The sequence below is a fragment of the Panthera pardus genome, unplaced genomic scaffold (assembly GCF_024362965.1).
Source record: "Panthera pardus isolate Hobbes unplaced genomic scaffold, ASM2436296v1 HiC_scaffold_13, whole genome shotgun sequence".
NCBI lineage: Eukaryota > Metazoa > Chordata > Mammalia > Carnivora > Felidae > Panthera > Panthera pardus.
In genome coordinates, this window is record NW_026526688.1 from 166,093,302 (window position 1) to 166,117,643 (window position 24,342).

Below are 24,342 nucleotides of genomic sequence, written 5' to 3' on the forward strand. Positions count from 1 at the left end.
TGCAGCACTGTACTGGTCATCATTTCTTTTTTTTTAATTTTTTATTAATTTTGTTAATGTTTATTTTTGAGAGAGAGAGATAGAGCATGAGTGGGGAAGGGACAGAGAGAGAGGGAAACATGGAATCCGAAGCAGGCCCCAGGCTCTGAGCTGTCAGCACAGAGCCCGACATGGGGCTCGAACTCATGAGCTATGAGATCATGACCTGAGTTGAAGTCAGATACTTAACCAAGTGAGCCACCTAGGTGCACCACTTTTTTTTAATGTTTATTTCTTTATTTTGAGAGAGAGAACAAGTGAGCAGGGAGGTGCAGAGAGAGGGAGAGAGAGAGAGAGAGAGAGAGAGAGAGAGAGAGAATCCCAAACAGGTTCCTTGTTTTCAGTGCAGAGCCTGATGCAGGGCTTGAACCCAAAAAACCATGAGATCATGACCTGAGCCAAAACCAAGAGTTGGAGGCTTAACCAAGTGAGCCACCCAGGCACCGCATGTATGGGTCATCATTCCTTTTTAAAAAACATGTATTGAGTGTCTACTGGGAGGAAGATGTTGGACAAGGTGCAAAAGTTCCTTTGTGGTAGAATGGCAACATATTGTATTATCAAATGCAAAGTTTACAGCTTTTAATAGAGAACACTAAATGCCTTATACCCAAGTCACTTAGTATTTGTTGACTTTAAGGAAATTGAATGATGACAAATGGCACATGTAGGTGTGATGGGAATCATCCCAGGAAGCAAAGTGTCTTTGTTGTTGCTGAGAGAGTTAAAGTAAAACACAGCAGTGACTAACTTGTTTTAAAATATATGCGTGACATTCTATTTATGATACATGGTAAGCAAAATTATTAGTATGATCTAATTTCATCCACGGTTTGATTTTTCTGCCAGTATTGTAAGTTCGTGTCCTTATTAATATCACCGTTAATATCCAAACTACAGACGTAAAGACAGTATAGCTTATTGTTTGGATGGTTAGCTCCAGTGAATACAATTAATATCTTTCCCATGTCTTTCATTATTATCATTTTTTTCTTCTTAGAATAACTGAATAATTTTGCATTTAGCTTTGGTTTCTCTCAGAAGCAGACTCTCAGGTGAGCATTAACTTTGGAATTAGTATCAGGAGGTACTAGAAGAGGAGACAGCTAAGCAACACAGGGAAGAGAAAGGACCCAAAACAGGGTATGCTACTGAGCAGGTTACTGCTGAGGGCAACTGGGGTTTAATTCCCTCTCGCCCGCTGAGTTTTCTAGGAAATGGTGTGGGACAGGACTGAGAGTTGTCTCCAGTGAGGAAGAGTGAAAGCTGCGTTCTATGTCCTCCCACTCCCATCAATCAGTGATTGATGGTTGTTCCCAACTTCCCTGCAATTCCAGTCTGGCCTGCACAGCCAGGGAGAGCCGTGAGGCAGAGAATCAGAGGTGCTCGAGTCAGAATACCTTAGCTCTTAGGAGAATTGTCATTGTCAAGGGAGTATGGACAAAGAACTGGCAGCAGACATCACTGTGGTCTTCAATGCATAGGTCCTGTTTTAAATGTTGTTACTATAATTGCTGAAATATCAAACTTTTTGCTGGAATCTTTATCTATTATACTGAGAATGAGGTACAGATATTTTGCACATAACATTTCTCTTTTCTCCAGTAACTTACTTTACCCTCCTGCCACCAGACCTAAAAACCTACTTCCATTTATTTCCACACTCTGTTCACTCCCAATGTAATCAAGGATATTCCCTCCTCCTCCTTCTTTCTGTGTATGCGTTGTCAGTCTCTTTTAATGCATGCACTGCCTGCTTACTCAGAAATGTTCCTCTATCACTGATCTTTTCTCTCTACCTCAGTCCCTCCATCTGTATTGCCATCTGCTCAAACATCTTCCACCTTAAACAAGCAAACAAAGAACTGTCTTCCCCCTGCACCTTCCTCTGTTGCTAGAGTTCTCTTCCCCTTTACAGTCAAACGTCTTAAGAGTTGCTTAAAATCACTCCAGCTTTTTCTTCTTCTCTCCCATTTCTCCTACTCCATGTTGGCCTCTGTGCATATTCTTTCCTCCATGAATGGCCCCCATGTCGCCAAATGCAGTGAAAATTCTAGACCTCAGATTGCTTCGTCTTTCACCAACAGTGACTGTCTATTACTCCCTTCTTCATAGGGATGTAAATTAATTGCCTTTCTAACACTCCTATCTCTAATCTTTCAGACACCATATTCTTCTCTACTTTTGATTCCAATGCTTCTCTGGATTCTCCTTCCTGGCTAATCATTTTCTTTTAGGTGGAGTGTTTTGTTCTTGTTGTTGTGGGATTTTTTTTTTTGGTGCCTCTTAATCTCCTTTTTCTATATTGCCTATCCTTCCACCCACCATTCCCCCAGACAACTACCAGTTTGTTCTCTGTATTTGAAAGTCTGTTTGTTTTCTTCGTTTGTTCGTTTTGTTTTTAGATTCCACATATAAATGAAATCATACAGAATTTGTTTTTTTCCTCTCTGACCTATTTCACTTAGCGTAATACCCTCTAGGTCCATCCATGTTGTTGCAAATGGCAACATCTTTCTTTTTTTACGGATGAGTAATATTCCATTCTTTATATACACCACATCTTCTTTCTCCATTCATCAGTCATTGAGCACTTGGGTTGCTTTCATATCTTGGCTGTTGTAAATAATGCTTCAATGGTCTTACAAAAATACTCTAGGGGAATATATTTGTATTGCATTTATAGGACATGAAATTAAATAACCTAGATGAATTGGACAAATTCCTAGAAAGATTCAAACTACCAACACTCACTCAAAAAAATTGAAAATCTGAATAGACCTAAATAAAGAAAGAGATAGAATTAATAATAATAATAATAATATACAGCTTCTGTCTTAGCAAATTACAGGTTTATATGGCTTCACTGATGAATCTTGCTAAACATTTATAGGAACATTAACACCAATACTTCATAAATTCTTCTTTAAAAATAAGAGAATACTTATCAGCTCATTCTTTTACTCCAGTATTACTCTGATACTAAAATAAGACAAAGGCATTACATGAAAAGAAAACTACAGACCAGTATCCATTATGAACATAGACATTGAAATGCTCAACAAAATAGTAGCAAATTAAATCCAGCAACATATAAAAAATTATGCACCCAAACCAAGTGAAACTTATTCCAGGAATGTAAATTTGCTTTAATACATAAGAATAAATTGGTGTAATATGCCATATTAATAGAATAAAAAGGGCAAATAATTTATCTGCATATTCCATAAAAAGTATTTGGCAAAATCCAACACCGTTTCTTCAGTTTAAAAAAAAACAAAACAAAACCTTTCTATGAACTAGGAATAGGAATAGAAGGGATTCTGTTCATATGATATCTCCAGAATAGACAAATCCATAGAAACTGAAACTGAATTATTAGTTTTGAGAGCCTGGAGGAAGTAGGATAGGGGATGTGTGCAAGGCTTCTTTATGATGATAAAAATGTTCTAAGGTTAAGCATGATCAAAAGATCATGGATTTTCAGACACCAGGTGAATTGGGTATTTCCAGGAGTCTTATATGCTCTTACAGCATATTATCATGTCAGTAATTGTGTATTTATTTGATTTTGCATAGTATCTCTCCTCAATAGGCTGTTGCATTATGATAGCAGATGCAATGTCTGCTTTAAATGACTCGGAACTAAGAATGATAATTCATGTATTAATTTATTTGAGAAAAATTTATTAAGAAAATGCACTATGCCAGGGGTTGTTCTGTGCTAGGGCTTTACTTTAAAAAAAATTTTTTTTTTAACGTTTATTTATTTTTGAGACAGAGACAGAGCATGAACAGGGGAGGAGCAGAGAGAGAGGGAGACACAGAATCTGAAACAGGCTCCAGGCTCTGAGCTGTCAGCACAGAGCCCAACGCGGGGCTCGAACTCATGGACCGCGAGATCATGACCTGAGCCAAAGTCAAACGCTTAACCGACCAAGCCACCCAGGCGCCCCAGGGCTTTACTTTTCTAAACAAGCAGAAGTCCCTGTCTTCATGGAGTTTAGCTTCTAGTGGGAGGATGTAAACCAGTATTATCTGATAGAACTTCCTGCAACAATAGAAATGTTCATCTGGGCTGTGCAATGTGGTAGCAATAGTTACATGTGGATGAAATGTAGCAAGTATAACTGAGGAACCAAATATTTTAACTAATTGAAATTAAATTTAGATAGCCACATTTAGCTTGTGTCTACCCTATTAATGGATATAGACAGTAAACAGTGAACATAAGGCGGTGAACATGTAAAGCCAGGGAGAAACATTGTGGACACTTGCACTTTAAAATAGGATGGTAAGAGGGACCTCATTGAGGATGTAATGATTTCCAGTCCTCTCTCATTTGTTTTATGCCCTACAGTTCTATGGCAACTGCTCGTTTTCAGGTTCTACAGGTCCTTTGTACCAAACAAAAGGTCCTATTTCAGCATCTTTTAACAATACTACTGGGGCACCTGGGTGGCTTAGTCGGTGAGCATGTGACTTCTGCTCAGGTCATGGTCTTGCGGTTCTTGAGTTCTAGCCCCACATCAGGCTCAATGCTGTCAGCACAGAGCCTGCTTCAGATCCTCTGTCCCCCTCTCTCTGCCCCTCCCCTGATTGCACTCTCCCAGAAATAAAGATTTAAAACAAAAACAAAAACAAAAACAAAAACAAAAAACAGTACTACTTTACAAAACCCAAACTTTATTCTCTTGATTTCTTCTACACTTTCCTTTTCTCAATGTCATATTTTGTGTCATGTTTTGTTTTGCTTTGTTTTGTGTTTTCTTTCTTTAGCTACTGCAACATCTTCCAAACTGGATACATTGTCTTCAATCTCCATTGATTCAGGAGAACCACATTAAAAATGTAACATAACATTTCCAGTATAATAGCCTTGCAACTAACATTCTCCCAGAGTCCTTCAGTGAATTCCCTGCTGCCATATATGTAGAGAGAATATTCTCATCTTTGTGGCACATTGTATCTCTTTTGATACAACATCTGTCTTTCTTTGCAACTGATACCCCACATTCCTACACATGTTAACTGTCTTCAGGAACCAAACTTAGCTATTTGCAAAGGATTTTTAAAAAGTGAGTTTGGTTTTTATTGTATGCTGCATTACTCAATGAAGAACAATTTTATCAATGAATTTAAGCCCTTCTTAAAACTATTGATATGTTCATTTTGGATAGCCTTCAGGGCCATTTTTGCTGTTTTTTATGAAGTATTTCAAACATTCAGTAGAGTATAGAGAATAGTATCATTTATTTCATGTCAAGCTTCATCAAATCTTAGAATTTGCCAAAATTAAGATGAATTTTAAAAGAAGGAAAACAACAGAATATATTAGAAATCCCCTCTGTAACCTTGTGCAGATTATTCCCTTCTCTCTCCCCAGTGATAGGTGCCTTTCAAATCCTGAATTTGATGATTGTTCTAAGGATCACACCTTCGTTAACGTTTACTGCGTGCATTCATTATTTCTCCTCAAGTACCTAATGTTAACCTCGTGTTGTTTTGCCTTTGGAAAAATCTATATAGAAGATCCTCTTTGGCATATTATGCTGTTGGCATTTCTAAGGCCAAGAATTTAGCTTATAAATAATTATTTTGAGGTAACTCATGGTATACATTTCTGTTAAAAGTCGCTTACTGATCAGCAGTTAAGTCTTTGTTTCCACTAAAATAGTGCTTTCTCTAGGTCTATTCTTCCCTTTTCCTAGATTTAAATTTTCTTCACTGGGATGCAATTTCATATGCTTTCAACCTCCCTCTGTCAGTGGATAGTTTGGGCTCTGTCTTCACTAATGACAGTGCCCATTTAGCTATTCATAGCCATTTGTAACGTTGATGAGATATTTGGGAGAAAGGTGTATAATCAACATGAACTATAATTAGAAATTATTTGTTAATTCAAACATAAAGCACCTAATATGTGGCAGGCATTGTGCTAAGCACTGGTGATAGAACAGTGGACAGAAATGACATAGTCCTTGTCTTTTTGTGAATCTGAATTGGGTTGGGGAGATAAACCAACCAACCAAACAAACAAACAAAAACCCTAAAAAATGAATACAAAAATTAAGGAATAAAAATAATGACAAATTCTAAAATATCTTATGAAAAAATTAAGTGTAAGAGGGAAAAAATGAGGGAAGTAGACTTACATTATACAGGGGGCAGAGTGGACCTCTCTCGGAGGAGAGAACATTTAAATAGAGACTTAGAGGCAGATAAGCAATCAACTAAGAAGGGAAGAGAAAGAGATAATAGTCAATGTGAAAGCAGTGAGTCAGGAGAGTCAAGGTGAAGATCTTCATAGTCCTTAAACTGAAGAGACAGGGGTTGCCACCAGATTTTCAGTTCATTTGCTTGCTCTAATAGACAACTGTCCACGAGAATCAGAATATTATAGCAGGTATTAACAACACAATTCAACCCTGTTCTAAATCCATATGGGGAAACAAAAATTAACCAGAAGATACTATGGACCTTGACATATTAGTGTCACAAGATATCAAACTAACTTATACTCACAAAATCTCATTTCTTTGCTCCTCTTCTCCCCTCCCCTTCCTTCCTTTCCCTTCTCTTCTCTTATGGAAAGGCAAATTATAATCAACAACAGCATTTTGAATGTAGAACCTTAGAAAGCTGTGTTAGATGTATTAGATATCTGTAGTCATCACAGCAAAATGTTTTATTGTTTCACGTTTGTGGTTTACAACTCTTTTCCCACAACCAAGAATCACGTTCTCGATCTCAGACAGCTCTTGGGTATTCATGGTCCGTGTTTGCCTTGCTGATATTCCTTCTTTTGAACTTCTCTAGCAGGAGAATATTCCCTGCAATGCATACGTTCTTTAACTCTGCTTATGAAGTTAATAAACCATGAAATCATTTATTTAAGGTAATTTTGCATATCTGTGTCTTTAGGTGTTGCTCTTACTGCTTAAAGCTTTGAGGGTAATCTTATTTTTCTCTCTTTGGATTCTTAGCTGGCACTTTCCTGCAGCCACGAGGTACTGATAACACTCTTCTGTACTCTTTCCTTGCCATTTGGCATATAGGGAATATTCCTCATATCCTTAGCATGAATATATTCACACATTTTGTCATCTCTCTTCTCTAACTTTACTACTCCAGACTAAGGAGAGTAATTTCATTTGCCTCTATTTGGCTGAAGACTACCTCAGCATTTACGTTTTTCGTCTCTGGAACATTTTAAATCGATATCTATAGTGACTAAAGTTGTATTCAATTGCTTATTGAATAAATGTGACAGTATTGATTCGGTATGAATAAGAGGAAAAAGCAAAGAAACCTGAGTCTCATTTCCGTAAGTTCTTTCTAATAGCACATATAATTCACGTCTAGGACCAGCTACGTAATTTGTGAGGCCTAGTCCAAGATGAAAATGAAGGGCCCTTTATTCAAAAGATGAGTAAGAAATTTCAGGAGAGCAAAAACAGGACATTAAACCCAAGTGGGCTTTTCTGAGCACAGGGCTGTATGACACTGTAGGAGCTGCATGCCCATGAACTTGACCCTGTTCAGGTCTTTGGGGTATCTGGCGGCTGAGAATTAACTTTATAAATATATTTGTGTCTCATGTGAGTTTTATGGTAAAATTTCATGAAAACAGTTTTGGGAATCAACTAGGATAGAAAAATAATAAAGTTGAATAAATGCCTTTATTTAGAACACTACATGTTTTTGGTGCAGAGTATTACAGCGAACAGAAAGTTAATGAGAAAACATTTTTAGTTTCAAATGTATTATTGACTGTGGTTAGTGCTTTGGTTTATTTACCCTGACGGCTTAGGAGCCTGATTGCTTGGGTTCTAAAACCTGGCTGTTTTCACTCTACCATGTGGGGTCACTGGGCACATTTCCTTACCTTTATGTGTGCACATCAGTGTACGTGTATAGTGAGATGGTAACAGAGATACTACCTCGTAGGTCTGTCATGCAGGTTATTATCTTTCAAGCCTTTTGAAGCGTAAACATTCAAAGCCTCCTCTGTTACTTCAAAATCCTTTTTACTTTTAATTTTTGCCTCAGTAGAAACAATACCCCAAACTTTGTTTACTCTCTCTTTCATGGTGGTGAATTAGTGTCCAGCATAATATTAAAAATAGTCTGTGATATTGTTTGCGTGGAATTACAGATTTGACAGGAGAGGGGACACTCAATTCATGATAATAAAAATTAGGGATTTATTGTTTTTTTTAAATATAAGTACCTTGGAAGAATTTTTCTTTTGAAATCTTTTCCTTGAGCCTTTCCCCCATCACCATTTGGCTTATTTAAAACCAAAGATCTAAATACCTGGTTAAAAGAGCAGTCTAGTTAATTGTGTTATAGTTAATAAGTTGCATAACTTTTGAATCTAATTCAATTCAATCTTAGCATTTCTTACATTCCTAAGGACATGTAAAGGCAAGTTTGTTTGGAAGTAATCCATTGTGATTAATGTGTTATTTGCTTTTATTTTTAAGGCACTGAATAATTATGCTTTTTATATTAATTTGAACTACTTCTAATGATTAATAATTCATTTTTATGCTTTACTGAGAAGATATACTAGTTTACAATCTACAAACTAAACCTGTACCATCATGAAATACCATCTGAAATATTTACTTTAAAAATAAAATTTAGGACTATATCAAACAGTAACCATACGAACCATACTTTATTTTTAGCACTGATAGTAAATTTATTGTAAACTAGTTCATCGAAGATAGATTCTAAGACATTACTAATTCTCAGAACTATGTTTAAAACGAAATGCTCTAAATCCAGTGTAGTTTCCAAGTAAGAATGTCATAATACTTCTGGGCGTTTAGCATTTATGATTGTGAGAACCTATAAAATAATTGAGCAATGTAGAAATGTTTGTTGTTTGTGAAGGTTGAAAAGAAAGTAAAGAGCAATATTCCTAAGTATCACACAGCCTTCTAATCATTCCATGTACTTGACCCCTTCTCTTTCCGTGGCTCTCATTATGTATTATCTATGTTTAATCTCTTTTTCTCATGCCAGACAGTATTACTGAAGTCTTCACTAACATCTACGTGACCAGTTTTGGCCCTGTCTCAGATACAGATATGGTGAGTTTTTCATTAAATAGTATTTTTACTTCATAAAATGTTCCCGTTATATGGGGGGAAGTTAAAATAAACAGGCAATTTTAGTGCTGTAGAATTATGTGTCTGCCTATTTAGTCTATCCCAATACTTGGAGAATTAAAGATACTTGTTTATATCAATACACTACCCCTGCTTGAGTGTTTATATTAACACTTTGTATTTCATATTCTTTTCATAGCTTGTCTACCTAGCTACAGTGTGGTAAACAATTAGTTAAATAAAAATAATTATATTACTGAGGACCATTTTCTAGGATTCAAGGACCTGCTTGGAGTTTGATAAGTAAAATCTGGACAGTTTTGTAGACCACTGTCTATTTATTTATTTTTAATGAGATGAGTGTAAGAGGGAAATTGTTAAGTTGGGGTAGAAACTGGTGGGCTAGACACATCATAGATAATTATTGATTAAGCATAAAAATTTTAGTATTAACTCTTCCATTTCTACTGCTAACTATAGTGCTCAGTTATAGAAATTTTTGTTGAAATACTTTTCATCCACCTTCCTTATGGCCCAGGAAGTGAGAATTAGAGGAAATGCCCTTATCCCTTCTTTGTCTGGTTACCCTCCACCATGTCACCCTTCCCTGACTTCTTTCTCGGATAACCCATGGGGAGGGATGCCAAATGTGGAGGTTTTTCATTGGAATAAACACAAAAACAAAGTTTTCCTTTAATGCGGACAATTATAAACGTTAGCCAATTCGTTGGGACCTCTCTACCTTTCCTTCAGGAAGCAGATATGTTACTTCTGTCCTTTAAGAAATTTGCTTTGTCTTCCACCAGAATCACTTGTTTGACCTCACAGTACGTTTAAAAATTTTTAATGTTTATTTACTTTTGAGAGAGAAAGAGCACACACTTTCACCCACATGCACTTGGGGGAGGGGCATAGAGAGGATCCAAAGTGGGCTCTGCCCTGACAGCAGAGAGCCCTGGGACTGGAACTCAGGAACTGTGAGATCAAGATCATAACCTGAGCCGAAGTGAGACGCTTAGCCGACTGAGCCACCCAGGTACCCCTCATGGGCCTTTTCATAAATTGACTTGGACACCTGAAAATGAAAGGTGGCAGAGGGGTAATGATCCCCAGCTTTGGGGATGGGGTTGATACCGAACACTGGCAAGTCTTTGAGGTTCTTTCGTATTATATAATGTGCAGATTTAAGTGCTTTTTTCCCTCTTAACTCCAGGCCTAAGCCACAATTGTACAGCAACAGAAAAAAATACTACTCTTCAACATAATCCTCCTCCCTCCCTTGCAGTATCTCTATTGTGATCTGAAATATTAATCTGCCTCTTTCTACAGGTCAATTTTAAGTGTACAGGAACTTGAAAAGATGACAGAGACCTATTTAGCCTGAATACATCTTCCAAACATTACTGGTTGGCTATAAAGACAATATATCTGTACACTTGGTCTCGGTAGATGCTCTCAAATATTAGAAAGAGAGAGAATGAGCACCTGACCTCTATGTGGAATCAGAGTCAGAATTTCGTCAAGCACTACACTGAAAAACCAGCAGGATAGTATATAAATGGAGGTTCTTTTAATGTTACTTTTGATGTCTTATTACCAGCAAGATCAGAAAGGCAAATAAGATAGGACCCCAAATATCAAATTTTTCAATGTTGTGGATTTTTTGTTGTGAATATTGGTGCTTACAGTTACTTTTAATGTTTTTGCTTTTTTGTGTTTGTATTTTTGCAAAGTTTATTATTCTAACTAAAAAAATCAAAAATAGAAAAATATATACTTCTTTTAGACATATGAAATGTTTATTTTCTGGAGGTTTTATAATTTTTTTTTTAATGTTTATTTACTCTTGAGACAGAGACAGAGCGTGAACAGGGGAGGGGCAGAGAGAGAGGGAAGACACAGAATCTGAAACAGGCTCCAGGCTCTGAGCTGTCAGCACAGAGCCCGAAGCGGGGCTTGAACCCACGAACAGTGAGATCATGACCTGAGCCGAAGTCAGACACTTAACCGACTGAGCCACCCCAAGCGCCCCTATTTCCTGGAGGTTTTAGACACACTCACTCATATATTTTTGGCAAAATGTTTAAGTTGACTTTTTTCCAGTGGTGACAATGGATTAGACTAATCCTCCTTCTTTTTCTTCTGACCATACTGTGGGACTACTAACATACATTTAGAAAGCAGGGAGCTTCAACTCAAAATGGATTAAAGACTTGAACAGAACACCTGAAACCGTAATGCCCCTAGAAGAAAACATGGGAGAGAAGCCCTTTGACATCAGTCTTGGTAATGGTTTTTTGGATCTAACAACAAAAGCAAAACTTAACAAGTGGGACTACATCAAACTACAAAGTTTCTGCATAGCAAAAGAAGCTGTCGACAGAATGGAAAGGCAGCCTACACAATGGGAGAAAATACCCGCAAATGATATATCTGATAAGGTGTTAATAGCCAAAATAAAGAACTGACACAACTCAATAGAAAAGAAGACAAACAATCCAATTTATAAAGGAAGACCGAATAGACATTTTTACAAAGAAGACATACAAATGACCAACTGGTACATGACAAGTGCCCGACATCACTGAGCATCAGGAAAATGCAAATCAATACCACCGTCAGGTATCACCTCCCACCTGTTAGTATGGCTGTCATTAAAAAGACAAGAGATAAGGGTTGTTTATGATGTGGAGGAAAGGGAACCCTTGTGCACTGTTGGTGGAAATGTATATTGGTGCAGCCACTGTGGAAAACTATAAGAGGGTTTCTCAAAATTTGAAAAGAGAACTATTGTATGATTCAGCAATTCCCCCTCTGGGTATATATGCAAAGGTCATGAAAACAGGATTTCAAAGAGATTTCTACACTCCCATGTTCATTGCAACATTATTCACAAGAGCCAAGATAGGGAAACGTTATATATATTATACACACATATGTAATTCATATAGATTTGTATATGAATAATATTTGGCCATGGGGGAAAAACAAAAATCTGGATTTGCGGCAACAATCTGGACCTTGAGGGTATTATGCTAAGTGAAATAAGCCAGACAGAAGAAGACCAATACTGCATGCTATCTCTTGTATGTGGAATACATTTAAAAAAATCTCCGGGGCGCCTGGGTGGCTCAGTTGGTTGAGCGCCCGACTTCAGCTCAGGTCATGATCTCGTGGTTTGCGGGTTCAAGCTCCGCGTCGGGCTCTGTGCTGACAGCTCAGAACCTGGAGTCTGCTTCAAATTCTGTGTCTCCTCTCTCTTTCTGTCCCTCCCCGACTTGTGCTCTGTCTTTCTCTGTCTCTCAAAAGTAAATAAATGTAAAAAAAAAATTAAAAAAATAAAAATATTTCAACCTCAGAAACAGAGGATAGATAAGTAGTTGCTAGGGGCTAGGGGTGGAGGAAATAGGGAGAGGTTGGTGAAAGAGTACAAATTTTCAGCTACAAGATGAATAAGGTCTGAAGATCCAGTGTAAAACATGGTGACTGTAGTTAATAACACTATATTTTATAATTGAAATTAGCTAAGAGAGTAGTGCTTGAATGTTTTCACACACACACACACACACACACACACACACACAAAGAGAAATATAAGTTGATAGATGTGTTAATTAACCAAATGGGGGAAGCCTTTCACAATGCATATGTATATCAGTCATTACTTTGTACCCTTAATTATCTTATAATTTTATTGTCAATTATACCTTACTTAAGCTGAAATTTAGAGGAAAAAAAGAAAAAAGGAAAAGAAACTGTGATCATTTGGTGCTTCATGCAGGAATTCCTTGCAGGCATTTGTTGGGAAATTTATGTTTTTTCTTTTTGTTTTTTTTGTTTTTAATTGTTTAATGTTTATTCATTTTTGAGAGAGAGAGGGAAGGAGAGAGAGGGAGAGAGGCAGAGCATGCATGAGGGAGGGGCAGAGAGAGGGAGACACAGAATCGGAAGCAGGCTCCAGGCTCTGAGCTGTCAACACAGACCCTGACGCAGAGCTCGAACCCACAAACCGCAAGATCATGACCTGAGCCAAAGCCGGACACTCAACCGACTAAGCCACCCAGGTGCCCTGGGAAATTTATATATATTTTTTTTTTTACAAATCCTAAATTCTGGTTGAAGTCAAGTAAGAAAAAAAAATGGAAAAGCATTACGATTCTCCTGCAAGAATTAAAGCTTAGCATTCGACATTAGGAATCCACGGATGTCAAGTTGAAACCAAGAGCGGGGAGTGCTGACATGTGAAGTTGAAGACTGAAAGGTTAAGGTCAACATGCCCCAGAACTGGGCAGGACCATGTGTGAGTCAAGCAGTCATTATCTGGGAATCATAATCCTAGCAGTTACATGCCTTTGGTTCTGTTTGCTGCGGTCATTCTTAAAAATAAGGTACATATTAACAAGCTGATGCACAAAAGTTAAAAGTAAAAAGCTGGTAGCTGTTGTTAGGTGTGCAGTCATTAGCAGCAGAACAAATTTAAGCTCCTTCATCTGAGTTGAATTAAAAATTTTGCCCTCTTCAGTGAATCTAGCTCAAGAACTTTAAAACAATTCTAGCCGGCTCCAAATACGCTTCATATATGGGGGGCCCTGCCACACTTTGTATTAAACATTAAAATGCACTCAGGATCCATATGATATAGGTTAAATTGAGTTGAGTGGAATTGAAGTTGGCAACATTTAAACAAAATTACTTATTTTTATTTTATTACTTTCCCTTTTCTATTTTGGAGTGTGTATGTGTGTGTGTACATCTGCACTTTTATATGGAGATATTCCCTGAACTGAAGTACATATTTAACATCTTAGTAGGCTCTTGAGACACTTGAAGTCCCTAGACCTTTTTCCTAATGATACATTTTCCTTGAATTACCTAGCCTATTACGGTCTATGGAATTATTTTGGTTATGTCAGATTTTCTACATTATTTCCATCTTTATTCACCTTGCTTACTTAATCTTACCAATAGTTGGCTTGGAAGAAGTCTGATGAATTGCAAGACCACTGAGTGGGTACATACTTATTCTGTCATCAGACCAGTTCAGTCAAACCAAAGGAGCTATAACAGAACTTGAACACACAAAATCTAATAAAATGAATTATTAGCTAGAACAGGTGCTTTAATAATAGAACAGGGTAGGGGTGCCTGGGTGGCTCAGTCGATTGAGCATCCGACTCTTGGTTTTGGCTCAGGTCATGATCTCATGGTTGTGGGATCGAGCTGTGTGTTAGGCTTTGCACTGGGCATAGATCCTGCTTAAGATTCCCTCTCTCTCTGTCTCAAGAAAAAAAAAAATATATATATATATGTATATATATAATAAAACAGGGTAAAAGAAGACTCTAAGCAACACAGAACTAGCAAATTCAGAAAGCAGCATCTACTTCTAAGGGTGAAGCATCATGAACAGGCAAGGAACACACCCCCCCCCCCCACACACACACATGCATAGGTACACACATACTCTCTCACAAAAAAGGGGAGCCTGGATGGGAGCTGAGAGTTGATACACTGATAATTGGTGTACATAATAATGTGTGATATGGGAAGGATTTTGAGTGAGAGTCAAGAGGTGTTTTTGTCAGTCATCAGGTGCTGTTTGATATTAGTTCAAATCTAAAGAAAGAAGGTGGGAAAAATTACAGTTGAGTGACCTCTATATACATATAACACATGCATGTGTGTGTGCGCGCACACACACACACACACACACACGCACGCATATTGTAAACCTATTAGGAAAGACAGAATTCAAAAACATATGCACATTTTATGAAAAGAAATTATTTGGTCTTCATGATAACCAAATGGAATTATTTTCAGTATTGATATTACTTTTCCTGAGAAGCAATATATAATGAGGAAGATTTTGAATTTGTGTTAGTATAGGTGGCCAAGAAATGAAACTTACATGTGACACTCTAAAGAGGAAGACATTTATTATATATGGAAGATGCACTTATATTACTATTACTCATATATACAGGTAGATATGAAGATATTTAACTCATATCTTATAGGAACAATTTGGTAATGAGAAAAAAAAGTAAAGAATAAGTCTAATTTCCCTTATAGTAGGTTAGCTGATACACTCATTTATTTCTATGCAGTGTGCATAGACCCAAACCCTTACGTCCTGTTCAGGTCAGTGATGCAGATTTGTTGTGACATTAGCCTGAGAGGAAAAAGCAGCATAGCAAAAAGAATTAAGAACCAAAAGAACAAACACACATGCACACACACACATACACACATACACACTGCTAGCTCAGAATCATTAACTAGTGTAATTGTCCAAAGAAAGTTGCATATCTAAATTATAATTAAAGATTCTAATTGCAGTGTCTGCAATTAAGTTTAAAAATCTTTTATTTCAACATTTAAAAAATTCATGAGTAAGAAGGTAATTAAAGTTGGGAATGTACTAGTAGCTGACAGTTGACAAAGTTTGTAGTAGGCATGTGCATTTTAGCAATTTGTAACTCACTCCTCTGTTGTTTTGTTTTTTCTTTTCTTCTTGGTTTCTATATAGGTCTTTTTTCATATTAGTAAACATTTTCGCTATATGTGCATATTCTTCAGGTTGAGCTACCAATTACTGCACTAAAAGCTAGACTAGAACCTCAGCCCAAACGATAATCTCTTGCAGTGCTAAGTGTTAGGGTTAGAAATCGAACAGTACAAACTTTGAAGTCACCTCCAGGTTTCTGAGCCAAAGTTTCCCATTAGACTGTTAAGCAGCAAGCAGTCAGGTAAGCTTTGACCTTGATTTGTTGATCATTTCAAAGTCCTTTGGTTGATACTTTTCTGTCTCTATGAAAACAGACTGCATTATCTCTTAGACTCCCCAGAAGCTAGTGAGATATAACGTATTCTGGTAGTTAACATCATAGGGAGGTTGAGAGTTATTAGATCTTGACATTTGGTCAAAAATTGACACCAGACTTAGGTGATAACCCTTATCAACTTGTTATTTGTCAATGTAGCTAGATAAGGAGACCTGTTATAAACGTGGTGAATTCTGTATACCGTATCACATGTAAAGTAATCATCTTTACTCACTTCAAAGCTAGCGTGTAGAATTTGGTTACTGGAAGGGTATTGATATTTGGAAGGATAGAAATTAGACTTTGAGAGCATTCATTTAGTCAGTCAATATTTTTCAGTATCGTCTTAAAGGTTTGTGTGATGTTTGTTTTTTAGAGAGCGAGAGAGGGAGGGAGTGTGTGTATGTGTGTGTGTGTGTGTGTGTGTGTGTGTGTGTGTGTGTGACAGAGAGAGCGGGGGAAAGGGGCAGAGGGAGAGGGGCAGCGAGAGAGAGAAAGAGAGAATCTCAAACAGGCTCCAGGCCCAGCACGGAGCCAGACAAAGGGGCTCAATCCCACAACCTTGGGATCATGACCTGAGTCAAAATAGTGAAACGCTCAACCGACTGAGCCACCCAGGTGCCCCTCCTCTTAGAGTTTTTAATAATGTTCCTTAAAATGTTATTCAATAGGCACTTGGATTGGACTGTTTCCTGAGCTCCTTCTACAATCTGTGCGATCATAATTGCTAGTTGTGTGGGATGCCAGTCTGCATTTTAACAGTTTAAGGTATTTGATTTTATGCTGAAGGCAGCAACAAGCCATTTTAAGGTGGGGGGGGGGTTGGGGTAATACAGAAGGCATGTGATGGAGTCAGATTTTCTTCAATCCAGTAATTTGTAGTAGAGGATAGGGAAAGGAAATGATAGTTTGAAAGCTGTTTTATTCCGCTCAAGAATGACTCTGGACTGGGCCAGAATTGTGGTCCCAAAGATGGAAAACCTGAAAAGATTTATTAGATCTCCACATTATAGAATCTGTAAGACTGGGTGATCTGTTGGATGTAGGAGTTGAAGGAAAAGCACAGGATGAAGGCCTGGGGCATTGGGTTGATGGTACCACTCACTGGGATATGACAAACAGCAGGAAAAAATTTAGTTTGCTTTTGTTTTGGTGTTTGGGGAATGAGAACGTATGCCTTTGGTCACCGAGTTAGGGTCTTTGTGCAAAATGTAATTGGAGATGTCTAAGTGCAGGCATATATCCAGAGCTCAGAAGAAGGGCTGGAGTGCAGATAGTTTGGGAAGCCATTTGATGGTAATTGAAACCATGGGCATGCATAACATTGGGCAAGGAAAGAGATTTCAAGTGAAATGCTCATCATGCTTTCACAGAAACTCTAGAATACAAGAATATAAATAAGATTTTTGAGGGGGGGGGCAGAGGAGGGGCAGAGGGAGATGGAGAGAGAGACTCTTAAGCAGATCCCACTTCCAGTGTGGAGTTCGACATGGGAGTCAATCTCACGACGGTGAATCATGATCTGAACCGAAATCAGGAGGTGGATGCTTAACTGATTGAGCCACCCTGGCACCCCAGAGAATAAAAAAAAAAAAAAATTAAAGGAGACTGAGAAGCAGCCATGGATATCTGTCAACATGAAGGGGGATTCTCTTCTCTGAAACAGACTATGTTTTGATCCTTAACAGCAGAAGTTAGAAACTACTGACTTTTATTCCTCCTCAGATGCAGTGATGTGCAATAGTCATATATTTGTATCACTTACAGGCTTCTGTCAAGGTAGGATTCTGTATACTGAAGGTGGTATTGTTTGTTCCGTAATGAGAAGAACCCAAGGGTGTTGCTCAGAGTAAAACCTCGGGGATGTGGCAAAAGTTTCAGAAAAGAGGGCAAATAAAGGCGGTGTGACTAGTTTGACTCCATCCTATCTTCTTGCAAGAGGGAGGTTTCAGGAACCAAATACATCCAAGTCGCAGGTGTCTTGGCTTCCTAAGTAGAGGGGTATTGCTTAATATTTGCCCATTCCTTTTATAAACCAAATAATCAACAGCTGTGATTGCTGAAAATGAGTGATTTTTTTCAATTAAAATCGCTGAGGTCGCGTATTCTTTCCTCAGGTTTCAAGAGTGGAATCTGTCTTTTGGGGAGAGCCACGTAGAACTTGTTTGCCGTGGTCAAGAATAATGGATATTATCTATTGGGGCTACTCCCATACATTTTCCCGGGGTTACCGTTGCATGTAGATTGTTGGCAGACACAGAAGGTCTCGGATCCCATGGTGAAGATTTTCCCAATGGTTTCCCACAACACCAGGAGAAAATAGTTTAATGCCAAATGCAAAGGATCAGTGCAAAAGTAGGGAGAGAACAACAGTGTCATGTGTTGTGGTAAAGCCAAGAAAAGGATTCAAATGTGTCATTAGATTAGGAACAAGGAGGTATTTGCTGATCGTGGTAAAAGCAACCAGATTGCAGTGGGTTGAGCGTGTGGGAGGTGAGGAAATGCAGAAATTGTGGAGGCAACATTTTTAAGCAACATGGTTGAGGAGAGGAGGCGAGACAGAGGGCAGTAGCTGTAAGGCATTATAACTATCGGTGAGGATTTTATTTTTAAAGACCACATTGAACTTCTCACTGTTTTCTGAACATGCTATTATCTTTAACAACTCCGTGGAGATGTTTTTCACTTTTCTTGTTAGGCTTCCCTTCTCCTTTGCCAACTGGAGATCTTTCATTTATTCAAGGCCAAGCTCAAATTTCATCTTCTCTGGTGTCTCTGTCGGCTACTCCAAGTAGGGTCAGTCCTTTTTGTCCTTGTGTCCTATCACAGGGTGTTCACACGTTTTTATGTCTTTATATACTGCAATATAAAAATCTTTACATGTCTTTCTTCTTTACCACCATCAGAGCGACTACAAGGCATGAGTTGTGTTTGTTCATTTCAGCAAGATTTACTAAGTACATGCTCTGTGTCTGTCACAGTGTGGGAGCTGAAATACCTAAGTATAACCAGTGCTTATCCTCAAGTTGTTCACAGTGATGTGGGGAAACAGCTAAGAAAAGTTATCAACTCTAGAACAGTGGGATCACGCTTTTATTGAAGTACTTATGGATTAATATAGAGCAGAGGGGATGTGGGTATAGGATATCTCTATCTGAGAAGGTTTCCAGGAAAAGAACATAACCAAAGAGGACAAATGAGGGGAGAGTTTTAGCATAAATTGGAAGGGCCGATTGAATTTAGTAAAATGCAAAAATTCAATGTGACTAGAGCTTGGAATGCTTCAAGGGATTTGGGGTGAGATGAGGCTAGAAAAGAACTCAGAGCCAGATCACGAAGGCCTTATAGCCAATTGCCCAAAAAAGAAAGCTGCAAAACCATCCACAAGCGAAACTTTAAAACATAGTAGATCGCTTTTCCCAGAGCATTTGTTACGGCATGGCTTTTTTGAGATGTGCCAACATAACTAAATGCAACTATTGTACACAATAAAGGACTACTGTGGTTATTTTAATATAGTTACACAGACACACACATGTAAACATGCACACTTCACACTTGTGAAATTAAGGATTGGGGTATCGCATGCAGGTAACTGGTTGCTGCAAGATATCTGAGAGCTTTTCTACCATCTGTCTGCTGATGACTTTCTCTTTATAGATTTAGAGTTGTTTTTGCCCAGAATCCTCGTTGCTACTTTTAATTTCTTTTTATTCTTATTTTTACTTATTTACTTATTTTGAGTGAAAGAGAGAGATACAGACAGACCGTCCCAAGCAGGCTCTGCGCTCCAACCCACGAACCATGAGGTCATGACCTGAGCCAAAATTAAGAGTTGGACGTTTCACTGACTGAGCCACCCAGGTGCCTCAACTACATATCATTTCTAGTGATGTCTCTCATTCACTCATTCATGGACTAATTGTTGTTTATTTCCTATGTTCCAGGCAGTTTGTTAGATGCTGGTGATACAGCATTGAAGAATGTGTTCATAGTCCTTGTTCTCAGTGTGGAGTCAAAGTTGGCCAAATGTAGGGACTGGCAGGGAAAAGCCGCTGCAGCAGACATCAGTGAGTTTGGGTAGTAAGGTGGAACATGGCACATCAGAGGCAGTATCCAGCATTGCTACAGGCGGAGTGCAGTTGGAGGAGGGACTGCTTAACACCAGGCTAGAGAGGAGAGGGAGGGAGAAATCATGCTGGGACTTGGATGCTGTGAAGAAAGTATCTGGACATCCCCCCAAGGGCTTTAGAGATTCAACCGACCAAACTCACCAACACTTCATTTTTGGATCTCCTTTTCCCACATCATGACAATATCTTGAGTGTACCCTGTAGCTCTCCATTCACTCAAATATCAAAGGGTCCAAGACAGTCCGATTTAAACATCAGTCTTTTATGCTAGTTAGATCATCTCCCCTTTTCTCAGCCATGTTCACAGCTAAGGCATGTGCCATGGACAAAAGGCTCTTCCTCTCTTCTTTCTGAGTCTTCCAGAGTTGGGGCAAGGGAAAGAGACATTATACAAAGGAGGAAAATATGTTTCACTTATAGCTTACTCTGTTGGTGGTTCTCTCTTGGCAATTAGTGCCATTTGTGTGGGTGACATATGCAGGTTCTCTCATGGGACACAGTTGTGATTTCTTTGCAGTTACTTCTTTATTGCCCGCCACACCAAAACACAGGTAGCTTATTCTTTAATGGGCTTTTTGTGACCTTTTGTGGCTCAGCCTGTGCCCCTGGCACTTTACTTCGTGATCTTTTGTTGCTGAGTGTCTCTTACTTGTCCCGCTGCCCTTTTGTTGAGTCTGGGGAATGGGGGGAGAAATAGATTTTGAAGGTGATTCATATCAGGCTACCCCTCCTGATGTCCAGACTGTTTCTAAGAACTTCACACATACTATTTAACTTGATCCTTGTAAGAAGTAGGTTTTATTATTATCACCATTTTATAGATAAGTCAACTGAAATAGTAAGATTAAATAAACTGGTCAAGGTCAAGAACCCTAATCAATCTGACTTCAGAGCCCATGCTGTTAACATCTATTTTATATTACCTAACTTATTATTTTTGTTGTCTTTTTATCTAATGTTTAAGTCAGTTTTGAATGTGGAAAGAAGACTTTGGCAGAGATTCTAAAGCTTCATTTTCAGCTCTGCAACTAAATTCTCCCTATAATCTTCCATAATCCGTGACTCTCATCTGTTTATTGGTCTAAAAAGATGGAAATTTCACTGTGACGTCCTGCCTCCAGTGATTATTTTTATGTATGGTATAACAAAAAGAGCTTGGTATTAGAAAGCATAATTGAGTGCAAAGATTGCCATTCTCTCTTTTTTAATGAGTATGGCTTCTGAAGTATTTTCCACTGTGAAATGGGGATATTTAGCATATTTAATAAGGTTATTGTGAAGTTTAAATAAACCATTATACTAAAGTGAATTGCAATTAACTATTATAACTATTAATCATTTTGAATATTTCAATTAGATAGATTTTAACAATCCGCTATCAGATTCTGAATCTTCAGTATCAGTTTTTAATTTTTTCATGAAACTTACCCGACCTCTGGTTCCAAGTAGAAACCCCAGACATCTATCTTCCTTGCACAGTGGTCAGAAGATGCGGTAGCTGTGGTATTCTGCAATCTCTGTTTGTGTGAGCTTGCATAGTAGAGTTTTATGGTCTTGTATTAATGGGGTTGATTGGCACTCTGCTGCTCTGTTCTTAAGCTTCTCTGGTTTTTTTTGTGTGTTTTTTGTTTGTTTGTTTTGTTTTGCTTTTGCATTTTTTGCAATGCTAATACTGGGCTACATGTGTTGTTCACACCCTTTTGAGTACCAGCTTGAAGTGTTTGAGCTTAACCATTCCATATGTTCCAAGGGTATCGTTTCTTTAATAGCTATATACCTGCTTCATAAACCACATTTTTCTTTGTTATAGAAGAAATACACTGGTTGGATTTACTCAGAAGAGACTAGTCTTTATTAGCAAAAAGGGTAAAATAAAATAAATTTTGCTACTTTAAAATACGTTCACTAAATCAAAGTAAATGAGAAATCACCCCAAGAGCAGCCTTGCGATTTGGTTATATTTCAGTGAGTAGATATAATTCTTCAGAAATTGGCCACATGCATTGACTTATAATTAATGTAGTCAGGCACCAAAAAATATGCTGCCTCCGCTGACTTAACGTGGTCTTGAAATCATGTTTATACAATGAACTGCAATAAAGAGTGACTTCCTTGTTTGCAATACAAATTATGGAAGCCATACTTATTGGTAGTTAAAATATTGGACTGGAAATTATATCCTTGTCTACATTCTGCCCCTACCAAGCTTGGAAACAGGAAGTGGACTCAATTTATCTATAACTGCATCTCTAAGAAAAAGAATTTGGATTAAGTTTCCTGTAAAGAATTTTTCAATACTTGAAGTGTGTGGATTCTTCAACTCCTTAGTCTCACCTCACAGTCAGACTCACGTCTCCTGAGCATAGACCATGGGACAGCTGCATGCTGCTACATCTTTGTGAATTGTTTGTTTTTTTCTAAATTTGCTTCTTAGTTATTTGTTTGTTACTTGAGGGATTTTGTAGTTGATCTTGTTATTGTTTATTTCTTTTAGAATCTCAATTCATGGGTCTGAGTCTTAGGATGTATGAAGAAATTGCATTGTTTTGTATTTCTGGCAATATTCTTGTACACACAAATCAAGCAATTATTTACTCTGTTAGCACATACTCATGGCAAACCTGAAGTTTATTTTAAGGAATCTTTGAAGAATATTTTTTTCATATATTGAGAATGTGCATTTTATATGCATATTCAAATGCAAATAATTTGGAAATCCTTTTTTTCTTGGTGGATATGCAATAAATATTATTTGATTGAAATATTTCCTGGGGTGCCTGGGTGGCTTAGTTAGTTAAACATCCGACTTTGGCTTAGGTCATGATCTCAAGGTTCATGGATTTGAGCCCCGTGTCAGTTCTGTGCTGACAGCTCAGAGCCTGGAGCCTACTTCAGATTCTGTGTCTCCCTCTCTCTCTGCCCCTCCCCAGCTCTCTCTCTCTCTCTCTCTCTCAAAAACAAATAAACATTAAGAAAATTAAAAAAAAAAAAAGAAATATCTCCTTACTCTGCCTTTTTAATTTAGAAAACAAAACCACAAAAACTAGTGAATCAACTTTTTATTTATATATTTATATACCTTTATGCTTTTATATTAACATACGAAATATTGTAAGATAAGCACTAAAGTAGAAATTGGAATAATATAAAGTTAAAATATATATTATTTCAGAAATAGCTATATTTATTAATAAAATAGATTTATTTTTGCTCTCATTTAAGATTGCTGTTTATAATATTTTAGCAATCTGTTTAAATGGACTTTATTATTTTTAAGTATCTTAAGTACTTTATTTTTTCTTTAATTTTTTTTTTAACGTTTATTTATTTTTGAGACAGAGGGAGACACAGCATGAACGGGGGAGGGGCAGAGAGAGAGGGAGACACAGAATCAGAAGCAAGCTCCAGGCTCTGAGCCATCAGCCCAGAGCCCGGCGTGTGCACTACAAGCAAATGAATGAGACATCACTTGACCATTTTCTGTGCCTTCTTTTCCCATAGAATGGCTTATGGGTGCACTGAGAGTGCCAATATCATTCCTTATATTATCTATTAGCTATTATCTATGTGAACTATTAACAAAGTTTCATTTACTTCTTAGATTTGGATAAGAATTTTATACAAAAAAAAGGATTCTCTATTTTCTTCTTACACCTAAAAGAATGTACATACGCCACTTTGTAAACCACTGCTCTAAGCTGAATATCCTGTTTCTGCTCACAGTCTCTCTCTTCATTTATTACAATACAGCTGATTGTATTATATTTACTGACTTGAAACCAAACTGCCTCCCTGATATTAGGCCCATGTAACTTTCTTTAGAGTCCCTAATGAAGTAAAGTCTCAGATTTTCTCAAATTCTTCATTCATTCATAAAAACCTTTAATTTTCTCCCACATGGGCTGGTGTGATAGGTTGCAGTCATAGCCCCCACTCTCCTTTTTATGTACACATCTTTTTCCATTTAACTGTATAATGCCTTTCCATCGAGAGTGGACCTACTATAACAGGGTGACCTGCTATAACACTTGTCACTGAATTCAACCCTGTGACTTGCTTTGGCCAATGGGATGTTAAGAGACATTACTGACATAAGTGAAGACTTGAAATGGCATTGGGTTTTGCCGTTTTGTACTTCTGCCACTGTCATGAGAAAGATGAGCCCAAGGTAGCCCTGTGGCCCCTACAGGAGGATTAGAGGCACATGGAGCAGAGCTGAGT

The 24,342-nt window shown here is 37.8% G+C and overlaps 1 protein-coding gene across 4 annotated transcripts in view; it reads left to right on the top strand.

Annotated features, from left to right (window-relative positions):
• The window catches only part of GABRA2 (gamma-aminobutyric acid type A receptor subunit alpha2), a 121,579-nt gene that overhangs the window by 40,581 nt on the left and 56,656 nt on the right, over window positions 1-24,342 (top strand). For all 4 annotated transcript variants that reach the window (XM_019412938.2, XM_019412946.2, XM_019412925.2 and 1 more), the window contains one exon: window positions 9,076-9,143. In XM_019412938.2, coding sequence (XP_019268483.1) covers window positions 9,076-9,143 — 68 coding nt within the window. The remainder of the gene's footprint in view (window positions 1-9,075; window positions 9,144-24,342) is intronic.